Genomic DNA, 21689 nt, shown 5'->3' on the forward strand with positions numbered 1-21689 from the left:
AACCGAATTAACCGAATATTTTTAATTTTAAAACCGAATTTCCGAATTGACTTGGTTCGGTCGGTTAATTCGGTTTAACCGAAATTTTGCTCACCCCTAATAATAATGTGTAGTTTATATGTTATCAAGTATAAGTGTCTAATAAATTAAAGGTGACTAAGAAAGTAAAAGCATCTTGTAGAAAATGTTGTCAATTTACATGAAAAATAATAATAATCAAACAACACTGTAAATAAAAAATTGCATATCATTGGTTGTCAAAAAAAATTGTAATAATTGAATATTATAATAAAATATATGCATTATTGAGAGAATATGACAAATAACTAAAGAAAACAATATGATAAAAAAGATATGAGAAAAATTTTAGTAGTCCAAATCTTTTTTGAAAATTAAAAAATATGTTTGTTTGTTTTTTTCAAATTATTTACATATACTAATTAACAAGAATTGTCAAAATTTACAATACTATTATCGTTATCTTTTGTTGAGTTAATTAATTTTATTTCAAATTTTAATTACTTCAACATATGTTTCTTACGTGCAACGCACGTGCATTATTTCTAGTATAATTAAATAGAGTAGTTGAGTCAGATATATAGATATTGATTTATGAAATTTAATTTATTGGGATCAAAATTTTATCGTTTGGGCAAGTTTTCGGATATCTGAAGTTATTTATGAACTCAATTATTAATTTTGATCAATAGATGAACTTGTGTCATATAATATTCTTTGAAGTAGTTGATTGCCCTGATTGAAATAAGTTAGCTTGCCAAATTTTCCATCAATGAGCACAGCAGAAATGAAAGATTATTTGTCATTTAGTAAATGTCTTGTCGAAGCAAGTGAAATGCATGTATTTGGCTCAAAATGAATGAATGAATGAATGAAAATGTAACCAACAGAAATAGAATAGGTTGAGTCTCTGTCTGCGCGCACTGGGGTCTACTTTAGGCCAACAGACACTAAACAACTGTACTCCACACAAGATGAACTGGATCTTCATATTAGTTGGGCGGAAGCTTCCGTGGGACTAGCACACTTGGCTCGTAACAAAACCAAACCAAACCAATTTTTCACTCCATCTTCCCACGCCTTTATAGCAAGAAAAAAAAGAAAACTCACTTCCATTTCTAAAATAAGGGGAAAAAAACAAGCCTTAGGATCGATCGAAGCAACTCTTGGCCGATTAATCTATAGCGCGTGGTCTGCTCCTATATGTTCGAAATTCATGAACTCCTTTCTTCTAGTTCATATCAATGTGACAAGGGTGAAAGAGTTGGAATTGATGGAGCGGGAAGAGGGGAAAGTATCAAAGGGTTGTTACAACCAATAAATGAATCCTGTTAACTGTGCATGCATTAATGTGTCTTATAGGCTATCAATAAGAGCTTCTTAATTGTTGGAAATGTGAATTCAATGTTGTTGTCCTATGATAGATAATATTTTCCTTATTTTTGTTTGGTAATATGTGAAAGCAACTTTAGGATGGTGATTTTTCTCATGCATCTGCTTCTAGAATGTTATGCTTTATCATACCCCACGTCAATAAGCTGCTCCTCATGATCTAAAGGTCACCTGCATATTATTGCGCCTTGGGCTTTAATACTATGTGATCAATCATAAAAATGTGTTAAGCTAATTTATTTTCCCTCATTTTTCTGAGGAACTTTCTGAGAACAGAACCATACTTTGCCTAACTCCATCACAAGTGAATGAAAAAAAGAATTTTACCCAGGATTCATGAGGATTTCTAGGCTATCAATCTCATTTAATTTTCATATTTTAACCAGTTTGAATTGTTAAATTTTATTTAACCTTTTCAATGCTGTGGGAAAATATCTTGCAATTTAGGTGCTGTCTCATTAGCTTTGTCTTTAATTATTAATGACCCAAAGATACCACCTTTGCTTTATTCACAAAAAACACGTTTTCAAAAGGTTCTGTATTCATTGTTGCCTTTATGTGTTGATTTTCTTTATGGTGAAATGGCTATTTCCATGTTTTGGTGCAGCATTTCTTGTATCAGATTCTTCGTGGGTTAAAATACATACATTCGGCAAATGTTCTGCACAGGGATGTGAAGCTGAGCAATCCTCTCCTCAATGCAAATTGTGACAAAGATATGTGATTTTGGATTGGCTTGAGGTGGTATCGGCCTCCTGAACTGTTGCTAAATTCATCTGATTATACTGCTGCTATTGATGTTTGGTCTGTGGAGTGTGAGGTGATGCATCTTCATGGAATTAATGGAGCGTGAGCCTTTATTTCCGGGTAGAGATCATGTGCTCCAGTTACGTCTGCTCATGGAGGTATCTTTTTCTTCGATCATCTCTCTTGAATTTCAAAAATGTTTTGAGGATTTTAATAGCTATTCTTGATTTATGACTGAGTTTTATTTGTTTTTTCCCCAGGATATGTCAGTTCATTTTTATAAATTAGTTGCCTTCTGTAATAAATCTAATGCAAAGGAAGTAGGAGCATCGTTTTCAAGATTTTTACAGCTTACCCACTTAAGATTTACTCTTACATGGAAAAACAAGTAAAAACCAAGTTGGCTCTGGCTAATCCTGGAGTCTCCAATAGAACAGAGCATCGTAGAACCATTATTTTCAATTAAGAAAATCAATGTCACACATCTTTGTATACCAGTGACCCAAATTTTGTGGGATGGTTTTGATTGGTAACTGTTTCTGTCTCAATTATATAGCGGGGGTGACATCAGAACGTAATAGTATTGGTTGATGACTTTGTTTGCTTAATATTTACCTATTTGTGGGAATCATTTTTTTTATGGATATCATTGTTTGGTCAAATTTGTATGGATTAAGAATGTCTTAATCTACAACAAGTCCAGACTAGACAGACCAAACATATAAAATAACAACTTTAAACTAATTTTTGTACTCTAAATCTAATATCTAAAAAAAAATAAAATAAAGTGAAATAAAATAAGTCACTTGAATTATTTCAGCATCAAATAACCAATTTTTTTTATTTTCATTTTTTATTTTTTTGGGTAGGTTTGGTTGGTCCTGGATCTGTGAAAATATCGATCAGCTGCGTAATTTCGGTTCAACTGGTAAACGAGCATGACCCATCCGAACCCGGGTGGGTATTTCCCCAATCCAAAAGGATAAGGAACAACCAACGAGATCACCACCTTCGTTTCATGTTCATTTCTGTCCTGCAAAACAATGGCGCAATCGCTAGCAACACCTGTTCTCCCATCACTATCTATAATTTCCAACCCCTTTTCCACCTCCTCTAAAACTTCACTCTCTTTTCCTCTGTCCACCTCCCTTCCCAAGGTAAAGTTTCGATTTTTGTGTGGTCTTACGATTACCTTGGTATTGGTTTGTTTTTAATTGATTTGAGTCGTTGGATTTCTTTGGTTTGGTTGTTTTTGGTGCTTAGATTGGTGGGCTGAGCATAAAATGTGCGCGTGTGGGTGGGGTGGAGATACCCAACAACAAGAGAGTTGAATACTCGCTGCAGTATATTCATGGGATTGGGCGTACCCTTGCCAAGCAAATATTGGTCGATCTCAATTTTGAAAATAAGGTAACGAAAGATTTTTCGGAGGAAGAGCTCACCACTCTCCGTGAGGAAGTCTCAAAGTACATGATCGAAGGGGACCTTGTAAGTCTTGCTCTAATTCCATGGATGTTGATTTTGTTTATGTATTTGAACTTTGAAGAGAATGTTATATCTCATGAGTCACAAACTAATTAGAATACAGTGGGAAGCATCCGGTTAGGGTGGAACATATGACGTAGTGTGAAATGAACTAGAAAGTTTGAACTGAGTTTGTGGGTTGTCTGGTGAATGTAAGGTGAGTTTTCTTGGTAATGCTCGAGTTATTTGCTTAATCCAAATGGGATTGAGGTGAAAGTTGGGCTCTACTTCAAAAACTCAGATTCATGTTCTGTTTATTCCTCTCTATTCGTTGGGTGTATTATGATTGCTTGGTCATGCCTCATGTTCGGCAAGCTTGATCTTGTGCATCTTTGTCTGACATCACAAGTCTATCTGCACTTTGGATACTTTAGGCACGAAATAAAGAAGATTTTTAATAAACGCGGCTTTTTTAAGTGCTTTTTATAAAATGTAGAAGCAGTTTATATGTTTGTAAAGAAAAAGCTCAGGCATAAGCCCAGAAACCACATTTTCTAGCGGGGAAAAATATTTTAAAGCACCTTCTTAAATGAGTTTCTCCTCAAACATCAGTTTTTTTTCAAGGAAAAAAGAAAGAAAGTACTTTTTAACTTAAAAGCTTATCTATGTAAATACTCTCTTAATTGAATGGTGACATTTCTCTATATTATGTTTAGAGGAGATTCAATGCACTTGCAATCAGAAGGTTGAAAGAGATACAATGCTATAGGGGTGTTCGACACAGTCAGGGACTACCTTGCAGAGGACAGAGGACTAAAAATAACTGCCGGACCTTGAAGGGCAAAAGGGTTGCCATCCCTGGGAAGAAGAAGAAGTAAAGAAAAAAATGCAAAGATCAGCTATGTTAGTGCGACATTGTTAAGAATTCTCTTCAAGAATTTACGTTTTCCGTTATTTGTTTGTACACTGAGGTAGCGATCAATTTATCCAAAGATTTTGTCCCTTTCTCCTCCTATTATATAGTCATATTAAAGATGCAAGGGTAGCTTGGATATATATTCTGAGATGGATGCCTTTTTTTCCAGAACTTGGATATATGTACGGAGAAAATTATGCCCACTTAAATCTCTACTATATGGCCAATATTCAGTTGTCTGCAATAAACATTTGTAACTATGTCATGAATTTCATTTTCTAAATTCACAATTCCTTCATTTAAGATTAAGTTTTTATACTTTTGGCGAACATACTCTGAATCTGGAAAAAGGAGCGACGGCACCCACTAAATCATCATACCTTAGAGAATATGTTGTTTCAAACAAGTATTTAAATTGTCTAAATGCAGGTTCATCGATTCATCGAACCAATTATGTTCACCACAGATCTAATAGTCGTCATTGGCTCAAACAAACAAATGAGGTTTAGGTTTGATCGCTATAAATTTTTTTTTTATGACAATAGTGGTCGTGTAACCCAACATTTTTAGGGCAATAGTGGTTATTTTATCCACAGTGAGAGGAATGCCTTAGAGTTGGTTGAATTCAACCTAATTTGTCATATCTGATGATGCCAATCTGTGGTTACATCCATCATCAGATGAAATGCATGGATAAAGAAATTTGAAATCTATAAAATTTATTATTAACAGGTCGGACGAAATTGGTTACATGTAAGAAATTCATGGATAAAGACAAATTACATGTGAAAACTATCTTAAAGAAACAAATATAATGAAAAGACCACTGCCTCAGCAGCTATAGTAGTACCCTGGAATTTGCTATGCCAGAAGAGAATTCCATGAATTTAGGTTCTAAAAAGTATCGTACACGCTCATCAGCGTACATATAATCAAATATAAGACCACATTCTTGAGGAACTAAAAAGATTATTTTGTCTGAACAAGAATTAACCTAGACTTCTGTGCTGTTATTAGATTGTCTAAAGCCGATCAATTGACAATTTCTATCCCCGTTAAAGATGTTCCTGCATGGAGTTGAAGGGCCACATCTCCAACGACCTGCATGATTCAACCACAATGAATTACGAAATCACATGTGTCAGAGTTTGAAAACTAATACGGTGATAAAATAGGAAACATCATAAATTCTAAAGTACCTTCGCCATGGATCTATAGGAATATTCAGTAACTCCAGCAACGTGAGGTGTTATAACAACATTCGGAAACCTCAAAATGGCATCATCAGGATCAAATGGCTCGGTCCATGCAACATCTATCCCTAAGCCTCCTAAATGACCGGTTTTGAGATGATAAAGTACAGCATCGTAGTCCAAGAGGCGACCTCGTGCTATGTTTATGAGGAGAGCACCCTGAAACAGAAACGGATCATCTCCTGTTGACTTGTAATTCCGATACAATTTGCGAAGACTTTGCAAAAACCAGCATCCATAAAGTAGTAGTCGGATCAAACCTTTTTCATGGAAGATATGAAAACTTTGTCCACAATGCCAACCTGAAAGAAGCACTTATAAACAAACTGTTCGCCCCAAACAACACATAATTAATTAAATGAGGAAAATAGTGAGTAAAGCATATGGGAATTCCTTGCCGTTTCGCTGTTCAATGATAAGCAACAGACTACTATGTCCGCCTGGCTTGCAAATTTCAGAATATCCCCATGGCCACCCTTCTCGTCTACTAGGTCATCATCGGTACCATATCCATTGAATGATGCTGGATACATATAGTTAATTAACTATATGCTAAATGCTAAATTTATTCTACAATCAGCAAGTTATATGGTTAACATAGTAAAGTTTTATGCCAACAGATTCACCTGAGTTCCACGAAGGTGAAGGCCAAGTCCTTTTGGTAGCAAGTATTTTAACACCAAAGGGCCTTAAACGCTTGGCTAAGTGGATGCCTATATTTCCAAATCCCATGAGAAATACCTACATGAATAAGGAGCAAAGATGATGCACGGAATGAATTAATCTGATTTGCATTGATTCAAACCAAGTAACAAATGAAAATTACATTCCCGCGTCACTTTTCATCACCATTAAATATCTTCCAAATAAGTTACCAATGGACAGGTAATTCAAATCTGTATCAATCCCTTCACGCTATAAAACTACATATACCTTGCTGTCAAGTTAAAGATTTAAATTTAGCTACACATGCTGACAGCAAATAATCAGGCATTTAAAAGTAACTTTACAGAGAAATACTATTTGATAGAGTTTTAACAAACATTATTTCTAGTGATCCCAGAGGTTTCTCATTTGGATTCAAATAGAACAGCAGAAACCAAATGCACAAACAAATTAAGAATATGGCTCCATCATTAATTGATAGACGATGAAAGACTAAACTTTGAGGTTGAAAAATAACCGCTGACCGGATGCATGAGAGCTTTGTATTATATCAAATAACACATTTATTGTAAGAAGTGTCGAAGGAAACTGTGAAAGAGGAAATTCACCGTTTTCCCAATCAATGTGTCACCAATTGGATTTCCAAGTTGTTTCTGCCTCACAGCTATGCGCATGTCGTACTATATCAATGGAAACAAAAATGCAAAATTAACTCAGTTAATAAATAGAGAAAAACGTAAATAAATTTCTAGATAATTCATATGGAAATTGATGTATTTCTTCTGGCGAAGTCTATTATTGAGAACAGACAGAAAATTATAAGTAAACAAATTGAAAGTATATGGGGAAAAAAAAACCAAAATAGTAGGTCAAGGCTAACATGGTCCATGAGAACCAAAACGATACCAATTACAATTCACCCAAAAAATATTTTTGTTTTGTAACATTTGTTTAGTACACTTTCTCTAGCCTGTTATCTATCACACATATAACATAAGCTGGCCAATGAAATAAAAACAGGCCATGCAATCTTTCACCGCTCATGCTTCACGATACATTTCACAGACATACCAATGGCAAAAGATATAGAAGCTAAAACTGCATGTTGAGATTGAAAAAGACCAACTTGCTTACGTAGGAGGCCCAACATCAGATATATCGCCATTTCAGCACATGAAGTTGCATTTCCAGTAGCATCGCTTGGAATCCTAGCAACTTTTATTCCACAGTTTGTAGCAGCCTTTATGTCAACCCCTTCACAGAAAAGTATCAAGATACGTGTTGAGGTATAAGGATAGCTGCAAATATCTTTTGATATGCAGGACAGAATTCTAATAAAGAATGACTCACCTTCAAGGCCAACTCCAAATTGCATGATAAGCTTCATTTGGTTTGCCCGGGATATGATATCTGAAGTTAGACGTAAATCTTTGACAACACACATATCATAGTTTCCAATAACATCTGGGACATCTTCAAAGGGGACTACGTCAACCTAGTGCAAAGCATATAGTAACATCTAATGAATGCACAAAGTACAATACCAACACAAATTTAATATACATCTAAAGAATGTACTAAGCTATGGTGAACCGACAATGCAAGAATATAGAGTAACATTAAGCACCTGTATGAATGAATGGGCTTGCAGATAATCCTTTGTATAATTATGAGAAGCAGGAAAATTTGGCCCACAGAATAAAACACGAGTGATGGGCTTGACACTGTCACCCATCTGTTCTTTGACCTCCATTGTACCTGATGCAAAGCATCTATTAACTTATAGAGAACACAACTGTGCGGTAATGAGCTTTATCTCTAGAGTCCAGAAAGGCTATCCAGTGTCCAGCCAAATAAGAAGGAAAGCACTTTGTAAATAGTTTCATTTAGAACATCTAGTGGTCAGAACCTACAAAAAGTCTGTAGTTTTCAAGAAAGCATAAAGTCCTACGACGTGTAGTAGAAAACACCTGCAGCGAACCATATTAATAGTTTCATTAGAATTTTGAGTTTCTAGATAAAGGGGACCACTACCATACATTTGCCAGAGACTAACAGCAGAATACACATTTAACCACGATGAAGTCCACTTTCTCATATACCCAACAACATCGACGATATGCATCAAAATAAACTAGAGGATGATGATTTTGCAAGGAGCAAACAAAAATATAAAGTCCCATAAACATAGCTAACTTGGTGTGATGCAATTCAAAGAGATGCGGTAGAATGTCAAAAAGCTCAACAATCAATAATAAGAAATTCTATATGATTGAATTAACGCTCTTCCATGGTTGATTGTTTGAAAACTACAAGTTACTAGCCTGATTTATGACGAGCGCAATAACCATAACAGTCTACAACTACAAATTACTAGCATAATAGAAGTTGGTTGATTCAACCATAATCATATTTGACAATCCTCTATTAATATGCCTCCTAAAATTAAATTAAACGTTGGATAAAAAAAGAAATAAAAATAAATTAACTTGTCCAACTAGCTTTGGATAAAAGTTAACTAATACAAATCATGCATATGCTAGCAGTATTTCTATAATTCAGCCAAATGTAAATCATACTAAAGAACCAGGCCAGCTTAGATTTTTTATCCTTCTAATTGTTCTCGGTATCACAAGCTTCCTAGCAAAGTTAAGAGCTAAGAAAGATAGAAACTGCATTTTCCTTTACTATCAACACAAGGCAGGTCTATGAGACCCAGTACAACAAAATGAGGTACTTAGACGGAACATTCTTTTTTTTTTTATAAGAAACGATATTTTATTAAAATTAGTGTAGCAAATTACATCAGTGGACTAGTGATCCTTAGACGGAACATTCTATTTAAAGGCGATTACTTTTCATGAAACATGACTCCCAAACCACGACCCCAATTTCCACTATTTGATTTTCTTCCAATCCTCTCTAACAAGAGGCACGCAGAAAACAAACCCATTGGCATAGCGTGCTTTTGTTTTGCATCGATGATTTCTATTCCACGAAACAAAATCGAAGTAATCCATTATTTTCTTGCGCAAATACAACTCAAAGCAAAAGGAAGAGAACGATACATTGGAAAAGGGTTTCACGGAACCTGAAGAAGATGAACTGAGGCGTGGCTGTCCGGTGGTGGTATTACTATACGATGATGTGACGCTCCTTATATGGTCGATGATTCTGTTCTCACCAACCAAAGACTTAGCGAGCACTGAATCGATACGGGAGGCCGCATTACGATACATGCGAGAGCAACGACTTAGCGAGCACTGAATCGATACGGGAGGCCGCATTACGATACGTGCGAGAGCAGAGACCAATGGTGCCAGCACTCTCACCGTGGATCAACAGTGGATGTAAATTTTGCAGCGTAAGTCTCACATTAGCCCTCTTTTAATATTGATTTTCAATTTAGTGATCTTCACGCTGTATATGTTATATCAGATGTGTTACACTGAAATGATTTTATGCAAAAATATCAGTTATCAATTAATGTTCCACGATATTTTTATTTACATGAATTCTGAACATCAATTGACGTTCTTGTACAAAATCATGACAGCATAGACTGAATCTTGATTTGAGCAAAATTTTGATATAGGACTCAAGTCTTTAGATGTGTTGTTCCTATTCCTGGTTCAAGAACTAGGATAGAATTCGTGTTTCGGCCATTAGTCGTATGCCCGGAGTTGCTGAGTATGGAGTTAAAAGCAAATTTATTCAAGAAAAACTCATAATTTCTCGTGAAAATACTGAAATACATATTAGGATTAAAAAGTTTCTTGTTAAAGTCCAATCACAGCTTAGGTTCAATTGTTCTTTCCATCTCATACAAAAAATTTAATTATACATTTATACTCTCAGATTATTACCCCAAGAATGAACCCCACTTATTAAGATAAATGTTTATCATTGGAATACCCGAAGGATCGCATTTTATTAATCATCTCATGCTATATATAAATATCATATAGTGTCCTTAAAACTGTTTTTATAATATTCATGTATGGATACCATATACAATAAGATTATGGAACAAATATCATAAAATGTAAGGCTGCGATGATTTGGAAATCATGTGTATTTTTTTTGTAAAAAAAGGATGTGTTCTGTTTCTTCCGAGATCGAAGTATGTGCTTTGGATTTCCAGAGCATATAATACGTACAGATGCTGATAAATTATGGTCTCCTGTCCTGGTCTGCAATAGACAAATCCAAGCAACTTGATTTTGTTGAAGTTGTCAATAAACAATTAGAATTTTCTGAACAATTAAGAAAATCATGTAATATTTGTGCAAAAGGAGCGACCATATTAATCAGAAATTGAGTATTAGATTTTTTGATGAAGTCTTTCACAAAGTTTAACTCAATTAATTGGTCCATCGAACCAGTATTTTCTACGAGGAGTACACAGAGAAGTGCATGTTGCAACTATTACGTATTCCTATGAACAATATATAGACAAGCTGTTCCATCTCCTATAGAAGCTCGAACAAAATGTAGCACTGATAAAAATATCAAGCCCACAGAAAAAAATCAAGAACCTATATGAAAATAGCTCAAAAGAGTAGCATAGATATGGAAAGATGCATAAAAAATATCCATAATCTAAATAAACCAGCATCTATAAATGAGTCAATAAAGAAAATTCTACAAGCACAGTCACAAAAATTACAGGTGATGTAGATACAACATTATCTTCAAAGAAGTTCTGATACAAGTAATAATAAATCAAGAAGACTCTTGGACAAAACAAGTATAATAATCGTGAAATTGTTTGATCTACCACCCATCTATGGGATAAAATCAAGATAACTCTTCAAATTATAACACCTGACGATGGTCTGCAGAAACCATGATAAAAATAGTTACTTTAATATTAGCGTTTGTCATCTTAAGTAAGGAAATAGGCACACTGTTCAAATAGCTGAATCAAGGCACAACTTTCAAATACTCGTGCTAAACCTCACGTGTATCGTTCGAGTAATTATCGAATGATTTTCTTCCAAGTTTGATGCTTTTCAAGGTGGTGCAAATGCTAAATCCACCATGTGAACTAGAGCAAACTTTCTCCACCGTTGCTCATCCTATAGAAAGTTGCAATTAAATAAGACTATCAAGATTCTTAGTTCAGAAAATGACCATGTTTCCCCAGTCCCCACCCCCAATGTATTCAAGAAAAAAGATGAACATCATTTGAAGACAGAATTCACGGATAATGTGTTAGTTTCCCTTAATAATGTTTAACAATAAGAAATTAACTCAGCAAACAATAATATAATCAGTAGACTTGCAGAAAAAGGTTAAAGTGAGTATGTCGGCAAACATCAATATGGAATCACCTCTAGCCAATATTCACAGCAAAGAATAATATAAAGTGCAACAAATTTCCAAGAAAAAGAAAATAGTCACGCAAGTCCAAAACACTTCATCTATTTATACTCCTTCGAGAAACACTAGAGTAGAACATTCATGCTTATTAGCAACACAAAAATTCAAGCTACATAACGAAATTCAGAATAAGTAATATTTCATTAAAAAAACACCCTTCTTCCCGGTTGAAAGAGATCCAAATCAATCGCAATCTTTACATTTTGAACATTACCATATCCAAAATACACTTACAGATTCCGAATCAACAAGAAATACCAATCAATCAACAACCCCTTGCTCGTGGCAACAATTCCCGTTGCCAACGTGTACGTGTTTGTTCCTATCACCTTCATCTCCACCATGATCATGATCGTACTCACCCTCAGAATCAGAATCATCCTCATCAAAAGGCTTTTCTTTATGGAAGATGCAGCATTTTTTAGAGCTTTTCTTGTTCATAAACTCGTTGTCAACCGTTCCCTCTTTCCAAGACACCTTCTTTTTAGGGCATTTCAATTTCAACACCAGAACCGAAGGATGTTCCTGATGATTTGAGGACAACAGTGGGTCTAGGGTTATGGTCGTGGTGCCTGTGGCTGTGGCGGTGGCCATGTTTGTGCCCTAGTTTTGTTTGAACTTCGACGTTCGTGCCGCCTACAGTATAGAATCATTCTGCTCAAGTCATGACGCAAATAAATAGAACAATTAAATTAATAAAGTATACTTTTGTGACGCAGATTTTTTAGAATAAATTGAAAACGTAATATTTTTTTATATGAATGGAATTCAATTCACAAAATCAAAATTATCATATTTTTTTTTATTAAAATAAAACTTGAACATTTGTGATGAAACCTATAAGATGAGTTGTTAATCTTATTCTCTATTAAAAAATTAATGGGAGATAGATTTTTAGAATTTTTGTATTTAAGTGTCATGCGTATATAGGGGTGTCAAAATGCGACATGACCCGTCAACCCGACACGACCCAACACGAAAAAAATCAGGTTCGGGTTGGGGTTTTTCGGGTTGGGTGGGTTCGGGTTATTGCTAGGTTAGACGGGTTTCGGGTTGGGTAGCGGGTTGACCCGAATTTTTTTTTTTGAAAATATTACCTATATTTTTATATATTGTATGTTTGAACAAAATTTATTGTATATTTATATGATAAATTTTCATCATTTAATATCTATTTGTATTTTTCTAATTTTTTTAACAATTGTTTATTTGATTTAGTAAATATACTTTTAATTTTCTACCATTTAACTTTCAAATTTAAATCGAAAATTTTGTTATTATGTTTTTAAATTAAAATATTACTATTATTTTTTACTTTTTTCATTAATTTTTTTTAAAAAAATAAAAAAAAATTCGCGTTAGACGGGTTGAGTCGAGTTAGACGGGTTCGTGTTCGGGTTGGGGGTTTTCGGGTTGCTTCGGGTTCGGGTTTGGAAAAAAAATAAAAAAATTTCGCGGGTTGACCTGAAACCCGACCCACCCTACCCGAATGACACACCTATGCGTATATATAATAATTTACTTAGCCATTATATATATAAATATTCTTATTATGTAGTTATGATAATATATAACAGCTTATGCCTGTTGAATCAAATTCTTGAATCTACTGCATGATACACGAACTGCATTATTCAATGGATGCAATAACTATCAAATCCGGTAGGAATGGAGCCGACTCTTCGACACATATTCATTCCATGTGTCAACAACTGGCGTAAATTGTTTTTTTTTCCCGCTATTTTTCGATATATATTGGATGAATCTCGGATTAATACAGTAATCTGTAAATCATGTGTAAATTATGTTAATCAAGTAAGCCGAACGCCCAAGAAGATATTGGTGTGAAAAAACGATTCATGATAATTTGTCTAAGCTCACATATTTCACCAACTCAAACACCATTTGAGTCATATAAATTTCAAATATTTATGGATTATAAAATTTATGCACTAAGGCTCGTACCATTTCATGTTTCTTTCAAGAAAAGCCAGAAGATTAATTTTCATGTGCTTGTTATGGGGGTGGCTTTAGTATATTATGAAGCCTAGGGACAGAGACCCCGAGAATAGGTAGTAAATAATTCAAATCTTCATAAATCTTATCTTGGTGATCTGATATGGGCTGCACGAACTCCTAGCTTGCTAGCTAATTCACGCAGTTGCTGCAAAATGAATGCAGAAGGAAAATGCATGAATGCAATTATGGCAAAATTATTACTGAACCAAATCATATTCAGTGACACCATGTGCCAAGCTCGCAAACAATCATACACAAACGTGTGTGTCTGCGTGACCTTAACTATAAGTATAGGTACTTCCGAATCCCTTCCTCGTAGTTGGGACATCCATGCTTGCTATCCATATTCTCCCATCCTTTTATTTCATATATTTGATCATCCACCAATAATGTCGAATGAATTAGAAACTGGTGATGAAGTCCGCAGGAAGATCGCTCCAAAGGGGCATTTTGTGGTTTATGTGGGCAGTGAAATGGCAAGATTTGAGGTCCCCACGTTTTTCTTGAAAACTCCTATGTTTCAGAGACTTCTTGATAGAGCTGCGGAAGAGTACGGGTTCGGCAATAGTGGTAGAATCATTCTTCCTTGCGATGAACCTACTTTCCGAAGGCTCGCTTCAATTTTAACAAACATAAAATGCTAGCTAGGAAGTACTTCTCCATGTACAAAATAGTCAGTGTGGTGCCGGGAATGTAACTGAAACGGAGGCAAGCATGTGATAATATCAAACATTTCGGCGAAACATAACTTGCACATTATATTCAAAAAACCTATTCATGATAAATTTCATTGTTTTACTTAGAGGTGATTGTCTTCTTCTCAATGCTCTACACCACGACACCATAGGCACATAGGCAACAAAGATGAGGAGGCCAAATGAAGGACATCTATTAGAGTAACATGCTTGTATTTTCGTTGAATCCACAAGAAACAAATAGAAAATTAACGGACGACATTCCCATACACATGATTCATGTATGTCCTTAACTGGTGAAACATAGCAATTCTTTGAGCCTTTACAATAAGTTCATAACTTGCACAGTTACACCGCAAATGAAATAGCTGTTAACCAAGTGATGAACATGTAATTTCTATACAGTTAGCTATTTCTATTTAGCTACATGTATAAATGGAGTTCAACTCGGTTCAGTACAATTTTCTATCTGTAAAACTTCATGATTTCACGAGTATTTCAGAGAACTTGGCTGAAGTCTTATAAGAAATGATACACCTTTGCACTCACAAAGATGACACCAATCAAGTGTGTACTATTCTTAAAACAACTTCCGTTAAGGACTTCGGATTCATTTTTCAGAAAGAAATAAAAATAAGATGGTAATGTTTGTTTGCACTTCAGAGATGGAAAACATCCCCTAAGAATGAATACAAACATTTACAGATCCAAGAAATTTTATTGATAAAACAGAAAAAAATAACTATTTTCAGACTTACAAAGATGATAAACAGCAGGTAGCAAAGTGAAAGCAGAAAACTGAGCAATTCAATGAAACGGGAATTCATGACTTCTGAACGTTTACAGAGAACATTTCAAAATAGTATCTGTTATTGCAGCAAAAGAAAGTTTAAAAAGAAAATTTTAAGCTGATGCAGTCTTCCTCTGCTGAAACATGACAGCATAAATTGGGACACCGACGCCAATACTAAATGCTGTAAGTACCCCAAGAGTCATTGTCAGTTTCTGATTTCTCATCCTGTCCAAGTTGTACATATGCTTTGCGTGAAGGTAGAATGGCTCGTCATGACCATGTCCTCCTCCCATTTTCTTTACCCCAGTTGAGTGAATGCCCCTGTTAACTGTCAGAGTACAACAAACGACACAACTCCACGAGTCAAATATAGCTAAAAGCAGCATCCTTTGGTGCTCTAGTGGAATGTACCCAGAAGAGCAATCAACTTGATATGATGCTGGAGCAAGTAGCTAAAAGGGAACTTGTAAAAAAATCATGATTGGATAATGGCCATGTTTCAATGGAAGTGAGAGGAGGAAGGCAGGTCGTATTGGAAGTTAGCTAGTAGTAATACAAGTAGTCATGCAGCCCACAGGGGGTTAAAAAATATTATATAGGTGATGAAATTTAATTTAGGTATAAATTGTTGAATCCAATTGGTAAATGGAAGGAGATATCCATACTCCGTAGTAGTTAGTGAATTGGTTGATAAAAGAGTGAAATCTGTTGGGCAAGAAAACAACTTATAGAGTAAATTCAAGATTTACACGGACATTGATGGATATAGGATCGAATAAGACTTCTCATCGGCGATATATCAACTTCTGAAGATGGTTTGTTCACTAATGTCATCCGATACAGCAAAATTTAGGTCATTGAAATTATATATCTACAAAATTTAACCATTGAAATATGAACATACTCATGAGCTATACCGAAATTCACCACCAATGAGCAGGATAAAATTAATACGCTGAAACAACAGATCAGAAGAAATAAGAATTAAGAACCCATAAAAAGATCAGAGCAAACAATGAATCAATCACAAAGAAATGTTTTTTTCACGGTATATTGAATAAACAACAAATACGATGCGGAAAAGCGTAAAGAGCCAAGGCGGAAACCTGATTTAGCGAGAAATGGTTGTGTGGAAGAACATAACAGCTTGGATGCACACGATTTCAATCCGTTTTTCATTGCCATTCCTCTCTTAAATCAAAACTTTCAACTCAAAATCAAAACAAGAGAATCTGCTTCTGATTTGTGTCTTCAGTTTCCTGCGATAAAGGCAGAATCGAAGAAGGAAATGGTACGGGATGTGAATTTGTGATCGGCGTGTGAACAACTATTTTGGGCTTCATGTGTTGGGCTAGCCAATAAATGGGCCGACACCCAACACCTTTTTTTTAAAAAAAGAACCCAACTATTAAAAAAAAAAAGAAGATGATTTTTTAAGAGGCAATGAAAGTAATTTTCAGATTAATTTTCTTCAATATCTATTGGAGATGGCTAATTTTATTATCGTTTGATCAAATTTTCATCAACAATCTCTAAATTTATTATTCGTTGAGAAAAAACAGATAGAAGACGTTTAAAATATAAAATAGTCTAAATAAAAGAGAAGCATACTTTTTGATATCGTATTTTGCATATTTTTTAATTTTAGTCATGTTATGATGTTATCAGTTATAAGTCAATTTCCAACCTTAGCGTAGTAACTTGTTTTTTTTTTTTCCCTTCAATTTCGGTCGTTTTTTGTCCGGATATGTTGAAGGTAGAAAATTAATTTGTGGATTTTGATTTTTGGTAGAAAATTAGTGTGTAGTTTTTTTTAAAAAAAAATTCAACTTAAGCAAATGAAATGGGGAAAAAAACTCAAAAAAATGCAGATTTCAAGCCCTGGTTACTGAATGTAGATATTTTTATTATTTTTATTTTTAAGATCACGTGGACTTTATTTTTTTTAATTTTTTTATAAAAAGTCACATGCGCTATTTTTCCACTAAAATCCACAAATTTATTTTTCAACTCAGTATATCTGACCGCCAGCAATTTCTGGCGGTCATTTTCAATGTTGGGCAAAAAATTTACCAATATCGAGAAAAATATAAATTAACATATTAAGAACGTAAATTGATTAATTACATGACTAAAGTTGATAAAAATGCAAATTAATTGTGGTAAACAGGTAAAGGCAGTAATGAAGTTTTGAGTTTTGAGTTTTGAAATCGTACTACATAAATGTATCGATGACAATTATTATTAATATTATTTTGGATATGTATTAATGACATAATGAAATAATCAATTGTATAATTATTACTTCTTAGTCAAAATGTAAAAAATAAAAAGAAGAATGGGAAGATCATACAGAACCATGGGCCATTTCATGTTCTTCATTGGAACCACACCATATCTTCCAAATTTGACAGACATTGAAAAGCTAATTAATTTCACAAGGAACCACAATTCACATTAATATTACAGCCGTCTCTGCACACTAAAATCTAGTGGTTAAATAACAAGCTAGCTAGCTAACAGATTTTTACATGCACACATCCAACTAAAGAGTTAACATCACTGAGGAGAAAACGGGGTGGTGGCGGATCGTCTAAAATCCAAAGACTTGAGGGCTGAACTTGGGAAAGGCTGTGTGCCAGGCATCCACAAATTTCCATTGTGTGGCAGCAACACTTGAGGATGATTGCTCTTTGTGGCATCTTCTCCAGTATTTGAAGCAGAAATTTCTTTGTTTACCTTCACAAATTCGAAAAATTCTGCGACTTGGCGGGCATACCTGCACCAGCAACAATATTGCAAGTAACAAAATGAGAAGTGATCGAATCAAAATATCATCAGATGCTGTTTGGGGAAGTATTTAATGAAGCAACGATACTAGCATTCTTGGTGATGATATCCTCGCGTGCAGCCAACTTTTACCGAAATCAAAGCCATCTTCATGCTTAAGTATGTCCCAAGAATATGGAAATAGAGATGATGACCCATGATGTACGAGATAATTATGGAAGGCGGTTTAAAATAAAGATTAGACCCTCGAATTAAAAACAAAGAGCAACTTTGAGGGTTGAGACAGCATCGATTAAAAATAGTATTTATCATACTACAAATTTTCTTGCTCATCCTGAAACAAATATCAAAAGTACGCATAAAAGAACAGGGAAGATAACATACTCCTCCTTTGCTTCTGTGTCTCTGCTGAAATCAATGTCTGGCTCGCAGTCAAGAACCAAGGCAGGAACCTACTCATCACCAATCAAAAGTAAGTTCAAGATTCAATGCAACAATTTTTTGTAGAATAAAATCAAAATCAAGCATAGACTATACCTTTTGGATGCTTGAGTGCAAATGATCGCCATCCAAATAAAACACACGATCCCTTATCTTGGGGTGTAAGCTCCAGTCTATGCAGTTGGTTACCTTACTCACAGACAGCACTCCATGATTTCCACTTTGGAAGGGGAAAAGCCAACTTTCATGCTTTTCATGCAAGTCTTGTAAATATTTTAGAGACACTCCACCTTCCTCTTCTCTCTTTCGCAGCATCATACGCTTGTGGCAAGTATCAGGGCTTGCACGCAGATAAATAAAACCATCAGGGATAAGACCAGGCAAACTTGAAACAACGGGATCAAACCACGAGTCGTAAATGCTGATCTCCATCTCATTCATCCACTTCGCCTCGTGCACGGCTCTCACAAAGACCTTCAAAACAAAAGACAATATCAGCAAGGCTAAAATAATCCCAACAAAAACACTGATGCTTCACTAGAAAGTAGAGACTTGAGTTCAGAGAACGTGCAGAACTCTTGGGACATGGATTCAGTGGATGACACAATTATTTTGAGTGGCCGATTACCCCAAATAACTGATGCACATTATGGTTGATTAAAATTTTCCTGGATGCTTCTAATATTTGATTGTCAAAAGTGATACTCAAACAAACTGCCATTTTTCATGGAAATATCCCACCATACAAAAATATATTAAGCATTGATATTACCCCGAAAATATACACTGGGAAAAAGAAAAAAAAATCGCAGGAAAAAAAAGAAGCATATCTAGTGATAGACCAAAGGAAAAGAAAAGCATTTCTTCATGTTCAATAAGATAATGAAAGCAGGATTAATAAAAGGTAGACGCTTACCATTCTATCACTGAAGACACTTCTCTCCATCAGTCTGAGTGGTTTGATACCACCAGATGACTCTCTTTCCTGCATAACTCTTGTCACAAACACATAGTTTTGGAAGGTATACGCATATCTCTCTGGCTCAGCATAAAATGCATCTAAAATATTGAAGTGGTCCGGACCAACATTTTGCCACTTGTCAATGGGTTCAGGAACAATCTCCACAAGATCTCTTAGCTCTAGTGTTTCATTGGCTATTCTTTGCAAAAACGTGGTCTTTCCAACACTGATATTTCCTTCCACGCAAAAAGTGATACGCTTCTTTTGGACCAGCTTCAAATCATTCTCCTTCAGCTCTTCGTCCACACTCTCCTTGATAAATGTAGTTATACTCTCAGCATGGTGTTTGTGTATGATTCCAACAGAACTCTGTAAGAACTCCACCATTTTCTGACTGGATTTTCCAAAGAACTGCAACAAAAATACGCATTCTGCCGTCAAAGCAATCCAAGAAAAACATCTTTACTCGTATATTTACTACAATTTCCCCACACACTTGTTAAAAACATTTGAAAGTTGGTAAACATTTTCCAACAGCCTAAAATGATATTCGATTTTATACGCCTCCTTTACAAAATACTTTGTACCAAGCCAGCTAAAGAACTTACTTTTTTTCCCGTTTAACTTCGTGTTTAACTTCGATTCATTTAAAAAAAATTAAAATCAGGTCACCAAACATAAGGAAATGCCGCCAATAACCGCTCGCTTCCGTCTTTCCATTACTTCCATTTCACCAACAGTGGAAGCCCACTAAAACAAATCCATTTCACCAACAATGGAAGGCCACTAAAACAAATCCAACTCCTCACATAGAATTTAATTACAGATTCACAAAATCCAAATCTACAACACAGGGATAAACAAAATAACTAAACCTCTTGAACATAAATAATACAGGTTAATTATGTACCTTCTCTTTGTAAAGCTGTTTGAGCTCAGCAACACCTTCAAAACCTTTATCGACCAGCTTCCTCAAATTTCTTGGTCCTACTCCTGGAATCTTCAACAAATCAGGGCTCGACAACACCACCACTCCATCACCACCACTAATCCCGCCTCGCCTACGCAGCACCCGTCTCTCCTCAGCCGCCACTTTCACATTCTCTACATCATTGCCGCCATCCGGGGATAACTCACCTCCATTACCCGAATTTTCGGCAAGCGTAGTAAACCACGCCCTCAGTCTGCATCCAACAGTACAACCATAAGCGTTCTTCTCCAAAACAACCCAAGCCCTCGAAGGCACCAAATTGCAACCATAACGAAAGCTCCGGCAGTTGTCAGCCCATAAACCGTAGGCGGAAATTCTCATAACCCTGAGGCTCTGAGCTGTCGAGGTGGAAAAGGGGCTTCTCTGAAAATGGATGTGTTGGTGAGGGTGACGGAGAACGGAAGCGGATGACGACATTTTTGGGACCAAATTGGAGGCACCGCTGAAAAACCCAGAAGAGAAAAGGCAAGAAGCATGAAAGGGCAGAGTGTTAACGGATAAAATAGGGGGGCCAGGGGCACAGGGAGTTCTGCTCAGCAACTTCTGCATCACTGCGGCGCATCTCACACCCCACAAATCCAAATATATATATGAGTTAGTTTATATGCAGGAAAACAAAGGTTTTGAGACGCTGAAGGGTTTTTGGGGAGTGGAGAAAGCAGCGGCCTTTAGGGTTTGGACTAAATTAATGGAGACAACACGAATTCTTGCCACAGCTTACAGGCGGCATCAATAGACATACACATCCCAATTTTGGGGGACAATTTACTTTATTTATTGATTAAATATAATCATTTTTTTATAACTAATAATATTACACATATAATATATACACACGACTTGGTACACACGTGCATATAACATAATATATGAATATTTTTTTTCTTAAATTTATAAAGATTTTTGGTTAAAACATAAAATCAAAAGATGAATCAGGAAATAATTAACACAAGGTTTGAGTAACCAAGAAATAATAAATTCATGTTATATTTCTTCAGCCTGCTTAGCCGAGAAATGACGTTTAAGACATTTATGGGTGATTTTTATGAATTTATGTTTCTAAAGTACCTTGATAAAATCCTCTTTTGTTTAATTTGTTTGTTATATCTTTAATAAATCCTTCCATATAAGAACATTATATTCATTATTATTCTAGAA

General features: G+C 35.3%; 4 protein-coding genes across 4 annotated transcripts; 1 reads left to right on the top strand and 3 right to left on the bottom strand.

Annotated features, from left to right (window-relative positions):
• Positions 1-3074: 3074 nt before the first annotated feature.
• On the top strand, positions 3075-4627 carry LOC140970441 (small ribosomal subunit protein uS13c-like). Its single transcript, XM_073432206.1, has 3 exons — positions 3075-3314; positions 3421-3645; positions 4338-4627. Exons 1-3 carry the CDS (start codon positions 3201-3203, stop codon positions 4497-4499), a joined length of 501 nt encoding a protein of 166 aa, XP_073288307.1. The 5' UTR covers positions 3075-3200; the 3' UTR covers positions 4500-4627.
• Positions 4628-5323: 696 nt separating this feature from the next.
• On the bottom strand, positions 5324-9747 carry LOC140970369 (uncharacterized). Its single transcript, XM_073432044.1, has 10 exons — positions 9548-9747; positions 8084-8214; positions 7807-7951; positions 7583-7710; positions 7065-7136; positions 6417-6531; positions 6189-6313; positions 6051-6092; positions 5737-5949; positions 5324-5638 (listed from the first exon to the last, which is right to left on the bottom strand). The coding sequence occupies exons 1-10, from the start codon at positions 9741-9743 to the stop codon at positions 5570-5572; spliced, it is 1236 nt and encodes a 411-aa protein (XP_073288145.1). The 5' UTR covers positions 9744-9747; the 3' UTR covers positions 5324-5569.
• Positions 9748-15252: 5505 nt separating this feature from the next.
• On the bottom strand, positions 15253-16657 carry LOC140970357 (uncharacterized). Its single transcript, XM_073432029.1, has 2 exons — positions 16455-16657; positions 15253-15676 (listed from the first exon to the last, which is right to left on the bottom strand). The coding sequence occupies exons 1-2, from the start codon at positions 16531-16533 to the stop codon at positions 15459-15461; spliced, it is 297 nt and encodes a 98-aa protein (XP_073288130.1). The 5' UTR covers positions 16534-16657; the 3' UTR covers positions 15253-15458.
• Positions 16658-17698: 1041 nt separating this feature from the next.
• On the bottom strand, positions 17699-21266 carry LOC140970401 (uncharacterized). The gene is made up of 5 exons (XM_073432104.1): positions 20451-21266; positions 19496-19951; positions 18676-19053; positions 18523-18590; positions 17699-18127 (listed from the first exon to the last, which is right to left on the bottom strand). Exons 1-5 carry the CDS (start codon positions 21078-21080, stop codon positions 17908-17910), a joined length of 1752 nt encoding a protein of 583 aa, XP_073288205.1. The 5' UTR covers positions 21081-21266; the 3' UTR covers positions 17699-17907.
• Between the last annotated feature and the right edge of the window lie 423 nt (positions 21267-21689).

The sequence above is a fragment of the Primulina huaijiensis genome, unplaced genomic scaffold, assembly GCF_012295235.1.
Source record: "Primulina huaijiensis isolate GDHJ02 unplaced genomic scaffold, ASM1229523v2 scaffold5913, whole genome shotgun sequence".
Taxonomy (NCBI): Eukaryota; Viridiplantae; Streptophyta; class Magnoliopsida; order Lamiales; family Gesneriaceae; genus Primulina; species Primulina huaijiensis.